At 42.8% G+C, this 18,630-nt stretch overlaps 1 protein-coding gene across 11 annotated transcripts in view; it reads left to right on the top strand.

Moving 5' to 3' along the window:
• herc1 (HECT and RLD domain containing E3 ubiquitin protein ligase family member 1) overlaps positions 1–18,630 on the top strand; it is an 80,545-nt gene that overhangs the window by 38,482 nt on the left and 23,433 nt on the right. For 5 of the 11 annotated variants that reach the window (XM_025911297.1, XM_025911353.1, XM_013266326.3 and 2 more), the window contains 27 exons: positions 1,865–1,985; positions 2,175–2,412; positions 2,493–2,665; positions 3,061–3,216; positions 3,301–3,407; positions 3,495–3,605; positions 3,683–3,853; positions 4,052–4,291; positions 4,406–4,489; positions 5,221–5,780; positions 6,590–7,223; positions 7,571–7,844; positions 7,958–8,168; positions 8,270–8,436; positions 8,660–8,776; positions 9,067–9,322; positions 12,327–12,448; positions 12,549–12,775; positions 13,102–13,370; positions 13,559–13,611; positions 13,717–13,917; positions 14,390–14,564; positions 14,864–15,131; positions 16,397–16,610; positions 17,045–17,304; positions 17,398–17,525; positions 18,208–18,344. In XM_025911297.1, coding sequence (XP_025767082.1) covers positions 1,865–1,985; positions 2,175–2,412; positions 2,493–2,665; positions 3,061–3,216; positions 3,301–3,407; positions 3,495–3,605; positions 3,683–3,853; positions 4,052–4,291; positions 4,406–4,489; positions 5,221–5,780; positions 6,590–7,223; positions 7,571–7,844; positions 7,958–8,168; positions 8,270–8,436; positions 8,660–8,776; positions 9,067–9,322; positions 12,327–12,448; positions 12,549–12,775; positions 13,102–13,370; positions 13,559–13,611; positions 13,717–13,917; positions 14,390–14,564; positions 14,864–15,131; positions 16,397–16,610; positions 17,045–17,304; positions 17,398–17,525; positions 18,208–18,344 — 5,674 coding nt within the window. The remainder of the gene's footprint in view (positions 1–1,864; positions 1,986–2,174; positions 2,413–2,492; positions 2,666–3,060; positions 3,217–3,300; positions 3,408–3,494; positions 3,606–3,682; positions 3,854–4,051; positions 4,292–4,405; positions 4,490–5,220; positions 5,781–6,589; positions 7,224–7,570; positions 7,845–7,957; positions 8,169–8,269; positions 8,437–8,659; positions 8,777–9,066; positions 9,323–12,326; positions 12,449–12,548; positions 12,776–13,101; positions 13,371–13,558; positions 13,612–13,716; positions 13,918–14,389; positions 14,565–14,863; positions 15,132–16,396; positions 16,611–17,044; positions 17,305–17,397; positions 17,526–18,207; positions 18,345–18,630) is intronic. The other 6 variants (XM_013266335.3, XM_025911375.1, XM_025911341.1 and 3 more) reach the window with 5 other exon arrangements.

The following is an 18,630-nucleotide window of genomic DNA, read 5'->3' as shown; positions in this document are numbered from 1 at the left end:
TAGGCATTATCTGTTTTCTCATAGATTTGCATCTTAATGTCTTTACAGGATATTTAGCATGTTAAAAAATTCAAGTACGTAATAGGTGTCACAGTAGTAACGTAGTGGGCCAGCCAATGAAATGATTCAACTTTGCTGTCCTTTCTTGATGGCAACATAGATCCAAGTTTGCAAAAGTAATTACTGTTAATAACGATCATCATCAAAATACATCACTGGTTCATTTGGGTGTTGTAACCACCAGGAAATCTGTTCTGGGTTTGAGTCTGAATGTTGTCCCTTTGTTTGCACTGGGTTTCTCCAGGCACAATGTTGATTTTTGGTGTTTTAAAAATACAATGTATCAGCTGACATCATTTTCTTTCAGACACACAAAACAAACTGATTTCACTAAAATTTGTTATATGAAGCTATTTATGAGTTCTTACTAAAACAAACGTGACAATGCAGTTTTTTTTTAATCTTGTTTTCTGTTTATAACAAGTTGTTGATGACTCATTTACCCTCTGCCAGTCTGCTTGGATCAGCTGGTTCTCATGTTTGTGACATTCCAAACAGCAAAGTTCTGTAGTGCCCTCTAGTGGACACGCTATTCATCATAAACTTTGATAACATGGTGAAAGGGTGTCTCTGTCGTGTGTCTTATTTACGTTTTTACATTTTCATTTATTGGCCAGTATAAATGTAGATACCAATGTATTGACAAAAACCTAATATTGACCAATATGTCAGTCAATATTATACTAATATATTAATTATTATAATATTATTAATGAAGCCCAAAAGAATTGACTCTTCTGGAGTTGATAGTAATTATCTCTAGAGCAATGCAACTCCAAGAGTGACCAGACAAAATCTAGCATTCAGTTGTGGCACATAAACACATAAACTGAAGGAAGTGGAGAAATAGCAGCTTGAGCATTTCTATAGCACCATATCTAAGGACTGATTTAGGGTTACCTGATCCAGCCCTAACTACAAGTTTGATCAAAAATAAGCCTAATCTCAGAAGTAGAGCGGGTGTCTGGCTCAAGAGACCAGCCACATACTTTTCATTTAAAGATCACTAATAGCACTTTTAAACTATACATGACCATTTAATATTTGTACATGGATACTTTCATCATCTGCTGAGCTGAGGTCACGGCTCTAACACATGAAACACACTCGCACAACATTGTTGCAGTTGCTCTTTGTCTGCTGATTAGACATGTAACCCTCTTGCCTCCGGACAGCTGACAATTAGCATGCTTATACGCTAACATTACGTAAGCTAACGTTAGGCTCGAGGCCTAAAAGTCGCATTTTGTTTCTGATGAAGAGTCTGATTGTATTCTCACATTGTATGAGGATTTATTTACCGAGCGTTCGAGTCCAACAGTGCTAAATCGCCTTCAAATGCAGTTTCAATAATATCAGTTAACAGCAGCTAACAGTGGTAAAAACAGCAGCGGTTACCAACAGAAAAGTTTAGGATATCCTAAACTCACTTTAGTAATGCTGTCATTGGATAGAAGTGAATTCATTGACTCATCCACTCATATCAGACACATACTGACAGATGAGGGTGAGTGGTAGTGGTGAGATTTCCTTCTGTTCTTATTTTTTTTTTTATAAGATAATTCAGGGATTAAGTTCTGTACACTGGCACATAAACTCAGAGTGGGCTGCCTGAAGTACGAAAGGAGTTTACCAGTTCATTGTGGTACCTTGCAGTGCGCTGTATCCTCAATATAGGATCTCTGCATTTGTTTGATAGGAAGAGGTGCGTCAGTATTTTCGCCTTCGGCATATGTCTATAGGACTGACTGATTTGTTTTTTTAACTCTCTGTCTTTGTGTGGCTGTGTGTGTGTTTTTGACAGGATGGTGTAAAAGCAGCTAAGAGGAGCCTCCAAATGGAAATCCAGACGGCTGTCCATAAGATTTACCAGCAACTGTCTGTCACACTGGAAAGAGCACTTCAGGCAAACAAGCACCACATAGGTAATCCAAAGTGATGCTGTATAGAATTGATAGCTTCACCTGCAGGTAGATGTGAAGTTATGTTTCCACTCGCGTGTTTGAAAAGAGAACTTAACAGCCTTACTCTAAACCTCTAAAACACAAGGCCCAGCCTGTGAGCTTCAGCATCTCTTTGACCCCTTTCTTTGATCTTTTCATTTGTCATCGTAGAAGCTCAGCAGCGCCTCCTGCTGGTGACTGTGTTTGCATTGAGCGTTCGCTACCAGCCAGTGGACGTGTCTCTGGCCATCTCCAGTGGGCTGCTGAATGTGCTGTCCCAGCTCTGCGGGACAGAGACCATGCTGGGGCAGCCTCTCCAGCTCCTGCAAAAACCTGGCGTGTCTCAGCTCAGCACTGCCCTGAAGGTGGCCTCCACACGGCTGCTGCAAATACTCGCCATCAGCACGGGGTAAGAGCTCAACAAGGTGCAGTAGAGGAATTTGTAAATCAGAAGCAGTGCAACACCAGTGTCTTTCCTTGTATTTGCAGAACATATGCAGACAAATTGAGTCCCAAGGTTGTCCAGTCACTGCTGGACCTGCTTTGCAGTCAGCTGAAAAACCTGTTATCTCAGGCAGGAGTGAGTCTTCTTCATGCTGGAAAAGAGCAGGAAGATGGCAAACATGAGGACAGCGCCGACTCTGAAAGGAAAGACTTCAGAGGTGAAACTCACGTTTGTTGTCATTACCAGGGCAGCTGTGGCTACAACTGTAGCTTGCCTCCACCAGTGTGTGAATGTGTGTGTGAATGACTGGATGTGTAAAGCGCTTTGGGGTCCCTAGGGGGGACTAGTAAAAGCGCTATACAAATACAGGCCATTTACCATTTACCATTACATCTCTGTGTTTGTTTAAAGCTTGTTTATTTTATTTAAATCTTGAGATATATAAACGATAAATCATCATAGGACTTAGCAACACTGACATGAGTGATGACCTTTTGTATGAGGTTTAGATGATGTGGTGTGAACAGTATTTGCTGCAAAGAAAGTCCGTTTTTGTGTTTGTGTAAGTGCAACCCGTTATTATACTTATATTGCAATTTTGTTGATTTTCAGCTTTGCTGCGCAAACAGCATACAGCTGAACTGCACCTTGGTGACTTCTTGGTCTTCCTAAGGAGGGTGGTGTCCTCCAAGGCCATCCAGTCCAAGATGGCGTCCCCCAAATGGACTGAGGTGCTGCTGAATATTGCAGCGCAGAAGTGCTGCTCAGGTATGCGAAACTACTATCATGTGTAGTGCTTTCTCAAATATAAACATAACTGAAAATGACGTTCCCTTTGGTTATTAAATGTAGGCGTTCCTCTGGTGGGAAACTTGAGAACTCGGCTCCTGGCTCTTCATGTTTTGGAGGCTGTCCTGCCTGCCTGTGAGGCTAGCATGGAAGACGACCAAATGACACAGGTGCTAATAGTTTCTCTGTACAAGTCCTCAGTGTGTGCTACGTGACTGTTGTCAGTCCACCAGCTTTAATATTTTCTTGTCCTCTAGGTCATTGAACGGCTCTTCTCCCTGCTGTCTGACTGCATGTGGGAAGGTCCCATTGCTCAAACCAAACACTCGATCCAGATTAAAGAAAAAGTTCAGGAGCTTAAACTACAGGTGTGCAGGATCACCTAGCAGTGGATGTATGTTTATCTTTATTTGTTTATGTAGCTGACAGCTGCTTGAATTCACAGGGAGATACAGAGGAGGAAGATGAGAACCTTCCCATTCAGGAAATTTCCTTTGACCCAGAAAAGGCTCAGTGTTGTGTAGTGGAAAACGGTCAGGGGCTGACACACGGCAGCGGGGGTAAAGGCTACGGCCTGGCCTCGACTGGCATCTCCTCTGGATGCTACCAGTGGAAGGTACAGTATTTTTGTCATTGGGACAACACTCAAAAAAGAAGATTAATATTGTTTTTAGTCAATTTTTCTGCTCGATTTCCTTATATAATAATATAGCGTAGTTTTGTTATATATCCCTAACACAGAGGTGGAAGAGGTAGCCTTTGTTTTTATTTTGCTCTCTACGTGTTTCAGAGTTTTGTATGTTGTCACCTGTAGTTCTACATTGTGAAGGAGAATCGAGGCAATGAGGGGACATGCGTGGGTGTGTCACGATGGCCCGTGCACGACTTCAACCATCGCACCACATCGGATATGTGGCTGTACCGAGCATATAGTGGAAACCTCTATCATAACGGGGAGCAAACGCTGACACTTAGCAGCTTTACTCAGGGAGATTTCATCACCTGCGTTCTGGATATGGAAGCAAGAACCGTCTCCTTTGGCAAGAACGGAGAGGTGAGGGGTGAAAAAGGAGAGAAGTCAGTTATTTGTGCAAGTGAAAAGACTTTAGTTAGACTCTTGTTAGAAAGAGAGAGTTCTTTCTCTAACTATCAACATTTGATTCTGAAGGAGCCCAAGTTGGCCTTTGAGGACGTGGATGCCACGGAGCTCTATCCCTGTGTGATGTTCTACAGCAGTAATCCAGGAGAGAAGGTAGGTGGCTGGACTGAGTCAGTCCTTTTAAACATTTACTCACTGAGGCCAGCTGTTTAATTAATTAATGGAAATGTTCATTTAAGATATCTGTGAAGTAATTTCACATGATGTAATGTCTGTTTTCACATATACACATAACAGTTCAACATATCTGCTAATCAGTCAAAACTGGGAAACGTGTATCTAAAATTAATTTGTAAATGTTCAAAAACCGTTGTAACTTATAGTGAAACTGGAAAATGCATCATCATCTTCACTATAAAAAGTAATTAAACAGTAAATAAACAGTTTTAAAGTCTTTAGATCTTCATCATACTATTTTTTTTATCATGCAGTGCAAAACTAATGTGACACATGACGCTGTTTTATGTGCCTGTATGTAGGCTAATATTGTCCACCAATCACAATTAATTAGCTAAGTAATTAGCACATGTCATCGAAATGAAATGTTTTATTGATTAGGTCTGTCAGCTTTGGAACATCTTTGTGATAGACCCAAAAAGAGAATTGTTGAATTGCGAATAGTCAAAATTACATTATGGATTTGTTCTCTTGGAATTCTGATGATTTTTTTTGACTAGTCAGACGCGTCTTTGTATCTACACTCATCTAACAACCGTTGATTAAACACTTAAAACACCTACCACAATCTGAAATCACCTCAAAGGATCTGTTTCTGAGTATATGTTAGTTACTGTATATGTTTTGTCATTATCTTTGGTCTCTAGGTTAAGATATGTGACATGCAGATGAGGGGAACACCGCGAGACCTCTTACCTGGGGATCCTGTCTGCAGCCCTGTGGCCACAGTGCTAGCTGAAGCCACCATACAGCTGATCCGCATCCTACATCGCACCGACCACTGGACTCATCGCATAAACAAGACTATGATTGAACGACTTCACAAAATCAAGCCGTGCTTTAGAGAGTCAGCTGGTGCTTCTGGCGGCGGCCTAGGACAGAGGCTGAAAAAGAGCCGCTCGGTGCAGAGCCGCGAGGAGCACGACACTCAGAGAGAAAGCCAGGAAACGCCCACACGGACAGACGAGGAGAAAGGTCGCCACGGACGGCAGCACGGCTTGGGGGAACTGTCGGAGCACCACTTGAGAACCCTCTGCACAGAGGTGTGGCCTGTCCTGGCAGTGATTGGGGGGGCGGACGCAGGACTTCGGGTCGGAGGCAGATGTGTGCACAAACAGACTGGGAGGCATGCTACTCTGCTGGGTGTGACAAAGGAAGGCAGTACCTCAGCTAAGGTGCAGTGGGATGAAGCCGAGGTCACTATCAGGTATTGAATGAAAAGTTTTCTGCTGTTTATTGGCTTATTCTTATTAAATGTACAGCATATATGTTTATGACATACTAAAGACGTAAGACAAAGTTCAGAGTGACTTTAACCTCCTAGGACCTGGCATCCACATATGTGGACATCACATTTTGGGTTGTCTAGACCACGATACTAACCTGATATGCAGTTAGAAGCACATTACACTGCCGCTGTTCTATCGAAATGTAAAACAAATGCCCTCATATGTGGATATCAGGCCCTTGTAGAGCAAGGTTTTTACATTCATCAGGTCCCGAACAGCTCAAATAGCAAAGAGAATTTAAAAATGCATGCCATGAAAGAGTTCGGGTCTTAGGAGGTTAAGGCTTAGACTGCAACAGTTGTTCTGTTTCTCTGGAATAATGACTTCAGGGCTTGAAAAGAGTAACATCACTTTGCATGGCATGTGAAACGAGCTGTCCTCTAGACACGTGTTCATCTTGCTGATGAACACGTGTTTACTGGAATGTGTTGACATCACAGATGGAGCTGAATGTGATTTCTGGATGTGTCTTCATGTTTTCTGCTGTGTCCTCCTTTTAAATCATCATTTCACCCTCTGTTTTCCCTTGCTCCATTTTACTCTTTCACATCTTGACTTGGGCTTTTGACTCATCGTTCGTACATTCTTCTGGGATGGTCATGTGTTATACCCACATAATGCACCTTTTTATTTGTCTCGCATGCTGTGCCTTTTCTCTCCTACCCTTTCCCTCACTTTGTGTTTCCTTCCCTTGTCTCTTTTCACTCTCCACTCCCTTCTATTAAAGCTTCCCAACTTTCTGGTCGCCTAGTGACACTCCATTGTACAACCTGGACCCGTGCGAGCCTTTGCCCTTTGATGTGGCCCGTTTCCGTGGCCTCACTGCCTCCTTGTTGTTGGACCTCACCTACCTTACCAGCATTCACGAGGATACTACTACAAAGCTCAGCGCCCGACGCCACGAGAAGAAGCACCGCAACACACCCTCTACTGGGCATGAGCCGACTGGCGGCGAGGAGAAGACAGACGGCGAAGGGCACAACCGTAACGACTCAAAAGATAACGCTGGAGCCCCTTCAGCTGCCACAACCTCTGACCTACGTGTGTCCCACAGCCTCGATGAGGTGAAAGCACACGTGGCGCCCAACTCAAAGTCAGAGAGTGAGATCTCCTCTGTGGCTGGAGGCGGGGTAGGTGGGAATGAGAGCCTTTTCACTTCATCTGCTCATGCTCCTGCTGATGGGAACAGGAAGAAAGGCCATGATCATGGCTGCCGCAGTCACGAGCCCTCTCCTTCCGCCATCACCACTCAGTCAGAGATCCATGCTGTGCAGCTGTCCTACCTCTACCTGGGAGCTATGAAGACCCTCAGTGCGCTGCTGAGCTGCAGCAAGTATGCTGAGCTGCTCCTCATACCAAAGGTAAAGAAGCCTGCCTAGTGCGTTTACTTAAACTGTAGCAGTCCATGCACTTGGCATGCTGTGCAGTTCATATGACTTCTTACAGGAAATCTTTGACTTCTACTTAACAAGACTGATTTGTTAAATTTGATGCTGGAGTGAACAGTTGCTTCCATCCAAAGTACTAGGAACTTAGTCTTCTAAAACCTTTATCAAGTTTTCTTCAGACTGGTTTTTTGCATTTCCATCTTTGTGTAAAGTATGTTAAGTACATATGTAAATACATTGTCTGAAGTTGGTGAAATCAAAAACAGATCTGAGTCAAATATTCCGAGATTTCTAACCACCAGTTCTGTCCTGACCTCCAGGTGTTACCAGAAGCAACCCCCAGTGGGCACAACGCTGATCTGAACACCTGCACCAGTGGAAACACAGCTGCCACCTCACCAGTATACCAGGATGAGGTGGAGATGCGGGCAGCTCTGCAGTTCCTCATGCGTCATATGGTGAAGCGGGCAGTAATGCGCTCCCCCATCAAGCGAGCCCTGGGACTGGCAGACCTGGAGAGGGCGCAGGCTATGATCTACAAGCTAGTTGTAAATGGGTTGTTGGAGGAGCCTAGTGGTGGGAAGGCGAAGCCTGGTGAGAACATGCAGATAGTTTCAGTTCAAAACCCCTAAAAGAGTCCAATTTATAATCAAGCCACATAGAATAAAGCTACAAATTAACATTTTTTTTAAAAATCTCTCTCGCAGGTGTGAGAAGTGAACCAGAAGGTGAGGGGGAAGTTACAGAGGGTGAACAGTTGGCACAAACCCCCGTCACCACCAGTCCCTCAGCTTCCAGCACCACCTCCTTTATGAGCTCCTCACTGGAGGACACTACCACAGCTACCACACCTGTGACTGATACAGAGACCGTCCCTGCCTCGGAGTCTCCAGGGGTCATGCCTCTCAGCCTCCTGAGGTCAGAACAGATGGCACATATTGTTATGTAGCTTGTGCTAACGAGTAGTCTTGTTTTCCGTGTGGGATTAAAGCGAGATGATTATTTTAATCCATCTGCAGGCAAATGTTCTCCAGTTACCCCACCACCACTCTTGTTCCAACACGTCGAGCCCAGACTCCTCCAGTGTCATCCCTACCGACCTCCCCGTCAGATGAGGTTGGCCGCAGGCAGAGCCTCACCTCTCCGGACTCCCAGCCCTCCAGACCACAAAACAGAACAGGTACCTGTAAGTATGCCAAACTGCAATGAGTATTCTTTGTTTGCCCTATGGAAAGCTTGGACCTTATCCATTATGGAAAAGTTGAAAAAACAGAAAACACAAACAGATATTTTAATATAATTCTGGTTTACTTTTTGCATTTTTTGTCAACTTTGACATTTTGCATCTCTTGATACTGTATTCAACCACCTGACCCCGATGATGGTGATGTCATTGTTGTTTCCTTCAGCCCTGTCAGACCCCAGCAGCAGACTGTCCACGTCTCCCCCTCCACCTGCGATTGCTGTGCCTCTGTTGGAGATGGGCTTCTCCCTGCGCCAGATCACTAAAGCTCTGGAAGCCACTGGTCAGTTTATCTGCAGTAACCGGCCCATCTTTGTCCATTTTTCGAAGAATCATAAAACAGTGATGACAAAGAGCAAGTGCCTTTTTAAAATACTTGAAGTCGGGGTAAAAAGATTATATTCCAGGAATAATAAAAATGTTGACTTATTTTTTCTACCTAAAATCTTGAATATTCGAACGTTCCCTACCTTTTCCTCCTGTATAACAAAGTTTCTGTGCATCATTATGTGTCTGTGATAACAAGATTTCCCCTACAAATAGTCGACCTGTTATGATATGTTTTTATCCCAGGTGCTCGAGGAGAGGTAGATGCTCAGAACATCACCGTGCTAGCCATGTGGATGATCGAGCATCCAGGAACGGAGGACGAGCACGATGAGCCTCACGCCAGAGGCGGCGGGGTCAATGGTGAAGCCTCCGACTCGTCCTGTCCTGGTGCCACAGCAATCACTGGAGCCAAATCTCTGGATAAAAATTCCTATCTGTGCTCTCCCGGGGTCATAGCCAGCGCAGACACTTCCGAAGTGGAGGAAGGTTTCAGCGAAAGGTACAGCAGCGTGTTCATAGCTCGCAGCGTGTTGCATTTTAATTACAACCGTAATTAAGTAGAGCAGTAGTAGGATAAGTAAAGTTTAAAAGTTGTGGTTAGAAGTTTACATACACTCATCATGGACATGTATGTCACAGTAACTGTTCTTTTTCCAGGCGTACGTCCTTAATGAATTAAAAAAAAAAACTGGGTGCACAAATTCGAATTTATTTGGGATTTTCTCCAATCCACACAGGATCAAACATACATTCAACAAAATCTTTTAACAAGTATTGCTGAAGGTTCTACAATGATAAAGGCAAGGCCTATTAATTCCTTATTGTTGACCATGATTGCCAACTGATAGCTTCGCCCTGTCAATATAAAAATGGCAAAGTCCAAGGAACTGAAGATCTAAGAAATACATCTGTGAATTTACAGATGCTGGGAAAGTCTCTTGGAGCGATTTCTAAACAACTGTTTATTCAAAGATTGTCGGTAGAAATGTACGCAAGTGCAGGTTATTCAGACATGTCATCACTTTGCCAAAATCTTAATGAAGACACAAACTTTCAGATGAAAGAAAATTGGTTATGATGTACAGGAACAACCCTGGAACGACAACGGCTCAAGCATGCCACAAACTGAAAACTGCTGGAACACCAACGTCACTGTCTAAACCATTCTCTGTTGTCTACATGGACAAGCCAGAGAAGTTTATGGACAAATGAGACAAAGAGAATATGTATGCTTGGAGGAGTAAAACTCTGTTTTTTTTAAACTAATAGCACTGTACCAGCTGACAAGCATGGTGATGGCGGCACCATGCTCTGGGGCTACTGTCATTGGTGTGTTGCAGAAAGTGCGTGGAATAAGGAAGGACTACTTCCAAATTCTTCAGCTTTACATCGAATCAACATCTAAACTTGGACACATCAAAACTTCCTGAATTGGATAAAGCAGGTTAAAATTAGGTCAACATTAAGACTTCCCAAGTGACAACCTCAACCATGTTGAAAATTTGTGGACTATGTTTAGACGCATTCTCTGTGCCGGGAAATCAACTCATTTAAATGAACTCTTCTGTGAAGAACAGTGTCAAATATCCAATTATAACTAGGGCTCTGCGATATGACCAAAATCTCATATCCCGATAATAATACATTTATCGTCCCGAAAACGATATGTATCACAAAAATTTTACATTTATTGTAAATTCTGTGAATCTTGGGCAACTCGACTTGTGTGAAGTGTTTTCAGCTGGGCGTCGTGTAGCTGGAGTCCGAGTGTTACATAAGTTGAAACGGCCGCAATTTTCTTTGTGAGTATTTAATACATGGCGTGTTCTAAGGTTTATTTTTTTTAGCACCTGACGGCTCTTTTTAGCTTCTCGTCCATAAACACTATTTCACGTAATTCAGTTTATTTTGAAAAATCTCAACAGGATCTTCAGCTTTATTTTGAAAGGTTTATGTGGAAAATAATCAAACAGACGGCGGAGCCACGCAATGGTTTTACCGTCATTGTTGCTAACAACAACGCATAAAAACAGGTGCTTGTCCGTCCGAAGTGTGGTTATTTTAAATATAAGAGAAAGAGAGAACTTCTACAGTGACCATCAAAATGATGAAAAAATATTGCTGTAAACAGTTTATTTTGCGACATCACGAAACAAACGATAGCGAAACGATAGACGTTTTCATATCGTCATCAGATATATATCGTTATATCGAACAGCCCTAGTTATATTCATGTCTGAAAGTTGTTGGTGGTCACCAAAAGCATCTGGTCTTGCTCTGGCTCATTTAACCAAATAATAGTAATGTGTCTGTATATATTTGAGGCAGTATGTTTCCTTTTGAACCTGTGTAGATGAGAGAAAATCCAAAATAATTTCACATTTTTGCACCCAATTGTTGTGGTTGTTGTTTTTTTAATCATTAAAAATTACCATGATATTTATGGCCAAGCTGCTCTAAGTATTTAGAGCTTGCTCACATAGATGCATTTTCTCTTTTTTGCAACTTAAACTCACTGTTTAATTCAACTGGAGCCCAGACGACAAAAAAGATTATTTTCAAAGAAATTCTGCCGTGTCTGAAGAGAAAGAATGTACATCTGTGTAGGGCTGTTCGATATAACGATATATATTGGATGACGATATAAAAACGTCTATCGTTTCATTTTACGCTATCGTTTGTTTCGTGGTGTCGCAAAATAAACTGTTTACGGCAATATTTTTTCATTATTTTGATGGTCACTGTAGTGGCTATATTAATTTCCTAAAGTTCTCTCTTTCTCTTATTTTTAATATAACCACACTACAGACGGACAAGCGCTTGTTTTTATGCGTTGTCGTTAGCAACAACGATGGTAAAACCACCTCGTGTCCGCTTGTTTATTTTCCACATAAACCTTTCACAATAAAGCTCAAGATCCTGTTGAGACTTTTCAAAATAAACTAATCACGTGAAAGATGCAGAGTATTTATGGATGAGAAGCAAAAAAGAGCTGCCAGGTGCTAAAAAATAAACCTTAGACTCAAACGTTAGAACAGGCTTTTCCCCGCAGCACGCTGTGTAATAAATACTCACAAAGAAAACGGCAGCCGTTACAACCTATGTCTAAAAATGTATCGTTTCATGCATCAGTTAAAACACTCGACTCCAGGTACGCGACGCCCAGCTGGAAACACTTCACGCAAGTCGAGCTGCCCGACATTCACAGAATTTACAGAAAATGTTACATTTTTGTGATTTATATCGTTATCGGACGATAGATGTCTTAATATCGGGATATGAGATTTTGGTCATATCGCACAGCCCTACATCTGTGGTGCTTTTACAACCCTCTCACTGAGAAATGGAAAGTACTGAGAGTCACCCCAACACAGAACAGAGGTGCCCAGTCTACTTCCCTGACACAGGGATGACAAGGTTTATTGAGTGGGTTTCTTTTTCTGCAAAATGACAGCTAGTCTGCGACTATGAATACTCTAAAGTGTGTATATTTTGCCTTCTAGTCCTGAAGGTCTGGAGCAGGACAGTGCATCTGCATCCAGCAGTGCCCCACTCAGAGGCCGCTCTGCTGCTGGCAGGAAACACCGCTTTGACCTGGCTGCACGCACACTGTTGGCTCGTGCTGGTGAGAATATTCCACGAGTGTATATCCTACCTTTCTTTACAAGACAGTGAACATTTATCTTCCTCTCAGAAGCTCATGGGAAACTTTGATTCTTTTGTAGCTGGACTGTACCGCTCAGTGCAGGCCCACCACAGCCAGTCACGTCGGGAGGTCTCGTCCTTACAGCAGCAACAAGACCCAGGTGCACTTTATGACTTCAACCTGGATGAAGAGCTGGAGATGGACCTTGATGAGGAGACCATGGAGGCCATGTTTGGCCAAGACCTCGCTAGTGACACTGACATTCTGGGAATGTGGATCCCGGAGGTACTGGATTGGCCAACATGGGTGTGTGACTTCAGAGCTGCCATCATGATTCTGCGGTTTCGCTTAATCACTTATCTCTTTGAATAAACTTACATGCACGTTGAAATAAACACATTGTTTGGTTAAACGTTACCCCTGAAATCTTCTTGCATGCATGCATGCATTAGGACATTGCCCCTGAAAGCTTAAATCATGCAACTAATGAAACTCATGTTTTGGATAACTCGATCTTTATTCTCAGTACTGATAACTGGCTGCTCATTCATATTTGTCAGAGGTTCAGATTATATTGCATGAATGTTTGTTTCTCTAAAACATCTTTGTGTCTGTTGTACATCAACTCACAGCACGTGTGTGAGACAGACGATCGAGATGAAGTGGTAGTGTGCGAGCTGTGTGAGGCCAACGTGGCCAATTTCAATCAGCACATGAAGAAGAGCCACCCGGGCTGTGGGCGCAGCGCCAACCGGCAAGGCTACCGCAGCAACGGCTCCTACGTGGATGGCTGGTTCGGTGGGGAGTGTGGGAGTGGAAACCCCTACTATCTGCTGTGTGGCGGCTGCAGAGAGAAGTACTTGGCAATCAAAAGCAAAGCCAAAGTCCCCATTGTGGAAAGGTATGCACTCCAGTATGTGACAGCTGACAAAGCAACGGGAAGTTGATTAGATTTTTACACTTCTGCAATAAAATTATGTTTTAAATTAGGGGGAAAATCTGCTGAAAAGCACAATAATAAAAAATATTTCTGTACTTATTTATATCATATTAGAATCTTTGTGATTTTATTTTGTGGTGTGACTTCAGATACAAGGGACAGGCTCCTGACCTTCTGGGAAAGCAAGACAGTGTTTATGAAGGTAACGCATGGTGACTGTTCGGATGTGGATGTGATGCGTTGAACTGACACGACAAATTTTGAATTTTCCTTTGATTTTAAACTCGGGTGTCTTTCGGTCTTGCAGAGGATTGGGACATGCTTGACGTCGATGAAGATGAGAAGTTGACAGGGGAGGAGGAGTTTGAGCTTTTGGCTGGCCCTTTGGGTCTGAGCGAGCGCAGGATTGTCCCCGAGGCTGTCCAGTTTCCAGATAGTGACCCGTTGGGAGCCTCTATTGCCATGGTGACGGCAACCAACAGCATGGAGGAGACTTTACTACAGATAGGTTAGAAAACATCAATAATCACCGTGCAGGGGACCGTGTTCTTCTCCTGGGCAGCAAAGCAGTTCAGCTCAATGAACCAGCTAAAATAGAACCAACATGTCCTGATATAAGGCCAAACTCTTTCCTTAAAAACTGTGGCGTGACTATGTGGGTGACAGCTAGGGTGAAGTGCAGGATTTAACCCAAGTAGAATTTTATTACAGACAGGTCTGCCATTAAACACAGAACACTTTGCAGGGACCTAACCTGAGATACAAAGAAAAAAAAACATGAATTCACCATCAGATCAGATGTGAGGCCACAAAAATAACTGTGTCCACACCTTTTAATTTCAGTCTTCACATGAAAGTCATTTTAATGCCATTAGAGCGTTTCGCCCTGGAACAGTCTAGCAAACTTGGCCTCTTATCTTTAGAAGTTGGGTGTTTGTGACTGTAGTGGCAGTAAACCAAGTGTGTGTTTGTGTGTTCAGGCTGTCAGACCTCAGTGGACAAGAGTTCTTCTGGTAGGGTGACCCTCGGTGAGCAGGCAGCAGCCCTACAGAACCCCCATGATCGAGTGATGGCACTGAGGAGGGTGACAGCTGCAGCTCAGGTGCTGCTGGCCAGGACAATGGTGATGAGAGCCTTGTCCCTGCTGTCCGTCAGGTAGCCTTTTGTATCTGCGTGAAATACTTTTTTTAGCCTAAATAAAATACACAAGCTTTTTGTAGAATTCAGAAATTCATCATGTTCCGTGATGGGATTGTCAATAAATATGATATTGTGTGAACTCATGCCGTGAGAGTATTCATAATAATTACAGTACATCTATTTTAACCCTTTGGATAAGGTTGTGTGTTCATAAATAAAATATTAATTTAAATATTTATGAATGTGTTTCACAGGTAAACAGAAATCAGAACAATAAGTTAGTTTCTCTCTCTTCTCTCCTTCCACCCATTCAGCGGATCAAGCTGCAGCCTCGCAGCAGGTCTAGAGTCCCTTGGTTTGACTGACATTAGGACTCTGGTCAGGCTGATGTGCCTCGCGGCAGCGGGCCGAGCTGGTCTTTCCACCAGTCCGTCTGCAGGCCCAGGCCATGCTGAAAGGCCCCGTGGGGCCACCAAGACAAGCAAACCCATCTCCTGCCTGGCTTACCTCAGCACAGCAGTGGGCTGTCTTGCCTCCAACAGTCCCAATGCTGCCAAGCTGCTAGTTCAGTTGTGCACTCAGGTAAAGTATCATCATCCCAGTATCTCCCTGATGATTGATTTGATTTTCAGTTCAGATATTGAAAACCCAGTCACTGGGTGATGAGATTCCCCAAATTTGTTCAGTCCAAAAGGAAAAGATTCCTTCTCAAACATACCATTACATCGAAGTTTTATTCTCTCAAATACCGTATGTGCATATCTACACATGCAGTAACTGACAACTTGACATGAACCCCTTTTTATCTTTAGATACTTTGCTACCAGCAGCCTGTAGCACCTAATTTATTGTTATTTCTTTTATACGAGTCTGCAAAATATGCCAAAGATGACATAGTTTGACATGGATAAAAAAGTATTTTTCTACCAACAAAGTTATTGCCAAAGAACTACAACCCAAAACATACATATACATATATAGGATATGTGGTGTGCAGTCTGTCCTTAAAAAATTTGAGTAGACTGGACAAGTACAGGTCTGAAAAGCTGTTTACAACAGATGAACTGTACCGGAAAGTCACAGCCTTAAGAAATAGGAAAAGTCCAGTAAAGACCTACAAAGAAAGAGATGGTCTGGTGTTCAGTTGATCCATCTGCTGTTTGCCAGTGCCTCATCAGAAATGGTCTCAGTGGAAAGGTGGCTGTCAGGAAGTCATCCTTGATCGCCAAAGAAGGGAAACTGGGAGAAAAGGTGAAGGTTTGCTAATTCATATGAGAACTGGTCTGAAAATCTAGGGCAACAGGTCTTATGATGGTCCAAATCATCATCAGTGTATACAGAGGTGGTGTGATGAAGTCCACAGAAAGTAAAGCAATGTATGTTGGGTTGATTATTTATTTATTTTAACAATGCTTTTTGACAATGAATAAATCTGATACTATTGGAAAGCCTATTTCCCTTTAAAAGGTGCAACATTAGTAAGGAAAATGCATTTGTAGGTTGAGCAGCAGGTGTGGGGTGCAGCTGTGACATTTGCACAGTACTGTAAGTCATGTGGGATTTTAAGATTGACAGCTGGTGATTTAAGAATCCAATGCATTGGCCAATATTTGTTTTTCTTTCAGTCACACAAAGCAGTTTTTGTTCTGAGTTTTCCTTTTGCATGTAAATGTAACAGTACAATCATTATCTTTAATTTGTCTGCACTTTTTTTTGTTCAGTTAGTGTCAAACCAGACTGACTGATTCAGATTTCATCAGACAGATCATCCATGTCTCCCCTTTCAGCTTTCTTGCACTTTAAAAATGTTGATTAAGGTGATGCTTTTCCCCCCTTTTCTTTCCCAGAACCTGATCTCTGCGGCTACAGGCATGAATCTGACGACCGTGGACGACCCCATCCAGAGAAAGTTCTTGCCCAGCTTTCTGCGTGGCGTGGCTGAGGAAAACAAGCTGGTTACGTCGCCTAACTTTGTGGTGACTCAGGCCCTTGTGGCCCTCCTGGCAGATAAAGGGGCCAGACTGAGACCTGCTTATGACAAGGCTGATATGGAGAAAAGAGGTTTGTAGACTCTGAGGAAAAGTCATTTAGCTGTTCCATGTCATTTCGTCTGTCATTGTTTCTCTCTTACTTCATGGAATTGATCTTGATTACCTTGAAGTTGTATCTCATATTGGTATGTTATGATGTGTTACTTTTTCGTAATAATTAAAGAAAAGTCATTAAAATGTAGTTTTTGTTCACTCCAGTTATACTCAGAAGAACAGTGATTCTGTGATGCTGTTATGTTCTTCTGCTTATTCTAAAATGTTCTTCCTGGTGCTGATACCAGTCATACACGTATTTGTTTAATTCATGTAGTAGTGACATAACTCATCTGCTTGTGCCAGTTTCTTCTCTATATTCACATTTTCTGTACTTTTTGTGTCTTTTCATCGTTGCTCCTTCTATCACTCACCGGGCATTCTTGTCACTTTGTGTTCCGTGTCGAGCAGGTCTAATTGCGCATTTGTATGCCCATCCTTCCCATAATCCTTCCGCTGTAGGCCCTCTGGAGCTGGCCAACGCTCTGGCAGCTTGTTGCCTGTCCTCACGACTTTCCTCGCAGCATCGCCAGTGGGGTGCTCAGCAATTAGTTCGTACTCTGGCTGCCCACGACCGCGACAACAACCAGAACCGTCCGCAGACTTTTGCTGACATGGCAGGGGACCTGCGAAAGTGCTCCTTTATCAAACTAGAGGCTCACCAGAGCAGGGTCGGTAGTTTGCTCTTTGTCTGTATTATACAGTGAGGTTGTTTGCACCATTTCTGTTTGGTAGTTAAAATAATCCTCCTGTTGTTGCTTCAGGTCATCACCTGTGGTTGGTGCAGTAAGAAAGGCCTTTTGGCTACCAGTGGCAATGACGGGACGGTGAGAGTATGGAATGTAACCAAGAGCCAGTACACCCTCCAGCAGACCTGTGTCTTCAATAAGGAGTAAGGGTTTTTTTTAAGGATCCCATGCAGTTAAACAGAGGCAACTTGCTGTAATTGGTCCAGTTCGTATTTATTTTTCCCCAATAAATCTTTTTTCTCCATCAGAAACCCAGTTACCAGTTTGAGAATTAAGATGCCTTTTAACGATCCCTGTGGGACAAATGTTTTTGGTTTGTTATTCAAGGATCGAACCAACCTGACCTTTTACAGTTTGAGGTTGGTGTCCAAAGGAACAGAGATCCTAATGTGACTGGTTCACTTCAAAGTAGTGACACCACAGCCTGTGTGATGGGCATGTTCTGTTTACTGCAGTACACTGACTCACGCCGTGGCAGCAAACACTGTTTTAAACCATATTTGTTAACAATTTGGAAAAAGAGGTTTTCTCAACTGACGCTGCAGTTATTATCTGCTGTGTAACAGTTTAAATACTGAAAATAGTAACTGGGTTACTTTTTAATAAATCTTAAAAATTGGAGTATGCTAAGGCAGGTCCTGAAGGCTCCTGTCCCATGAGTCTCTTTTACAGAATCACACGTCATTCCTTTCAAAAGAAAAAAATAGTTTTCATCATTGTATAAAGTTCTTTTAGATGAGGCTTTAAATAAGTTTGAATACTCCCAAAGGTGTCAAATACTTCAGTACAGTTCTAACTTTGTTTTTTAATGTTATCTTACACTAGTGACGACTCTTTGGAGGAGGGAATGTCTGGTTTGGGGTCTCCCAGCGATCCTTGCCTGTCACCTCTTGCATGGAGTGTCACTGGAAAGTATCTCGCCTCTGCCATGGAGAAAATGGTCAACATCTGGCAAGTTAATGGTAAAGAGTTCATTTTGTCCAGTCTTCTCTGGGGGTTATTGAATATGTTAATGATGAGCTTCACTGAGTTTTGCAGGACTTGTTTCACTATAATCTGTGGCTCACCTCGTATTACTGGTGACTGAGGCCTGTAGAATATGAATGAGAGGTCTTCTATTAAAAATAAAACTGAATGGGCACCGGATGTGTTCCAGGCATCATTTTCTGCCCCTCACCATACACCTGGCTTTGTGAACCATCTGTCTGGAGCCATCACTGGGGTTAATAGAAGGTGTAATCACTTTCA

This window comes from Oreochromis niloticus, linkage group LG1 (genome assembly GCF_001858045.2).
Source record: "Oreochromis niloticus isolate F11D_XX linkage group LG1, O_niloticus_UMD_NMBU, whole genome shotgun sequence".
Classification (NCBI taxonomy): domain Eukaryota; kingdom Metazoa; phylum Chordata; class Actinopteri; order Cichliformes; family Cichlidae; genus Oreochromis; species Oreochromis niloticus.
Note: the sequence above shows the minus strand (reverse complement) of the source record. Positions and strands in the feature narration are given on the sequence as shown.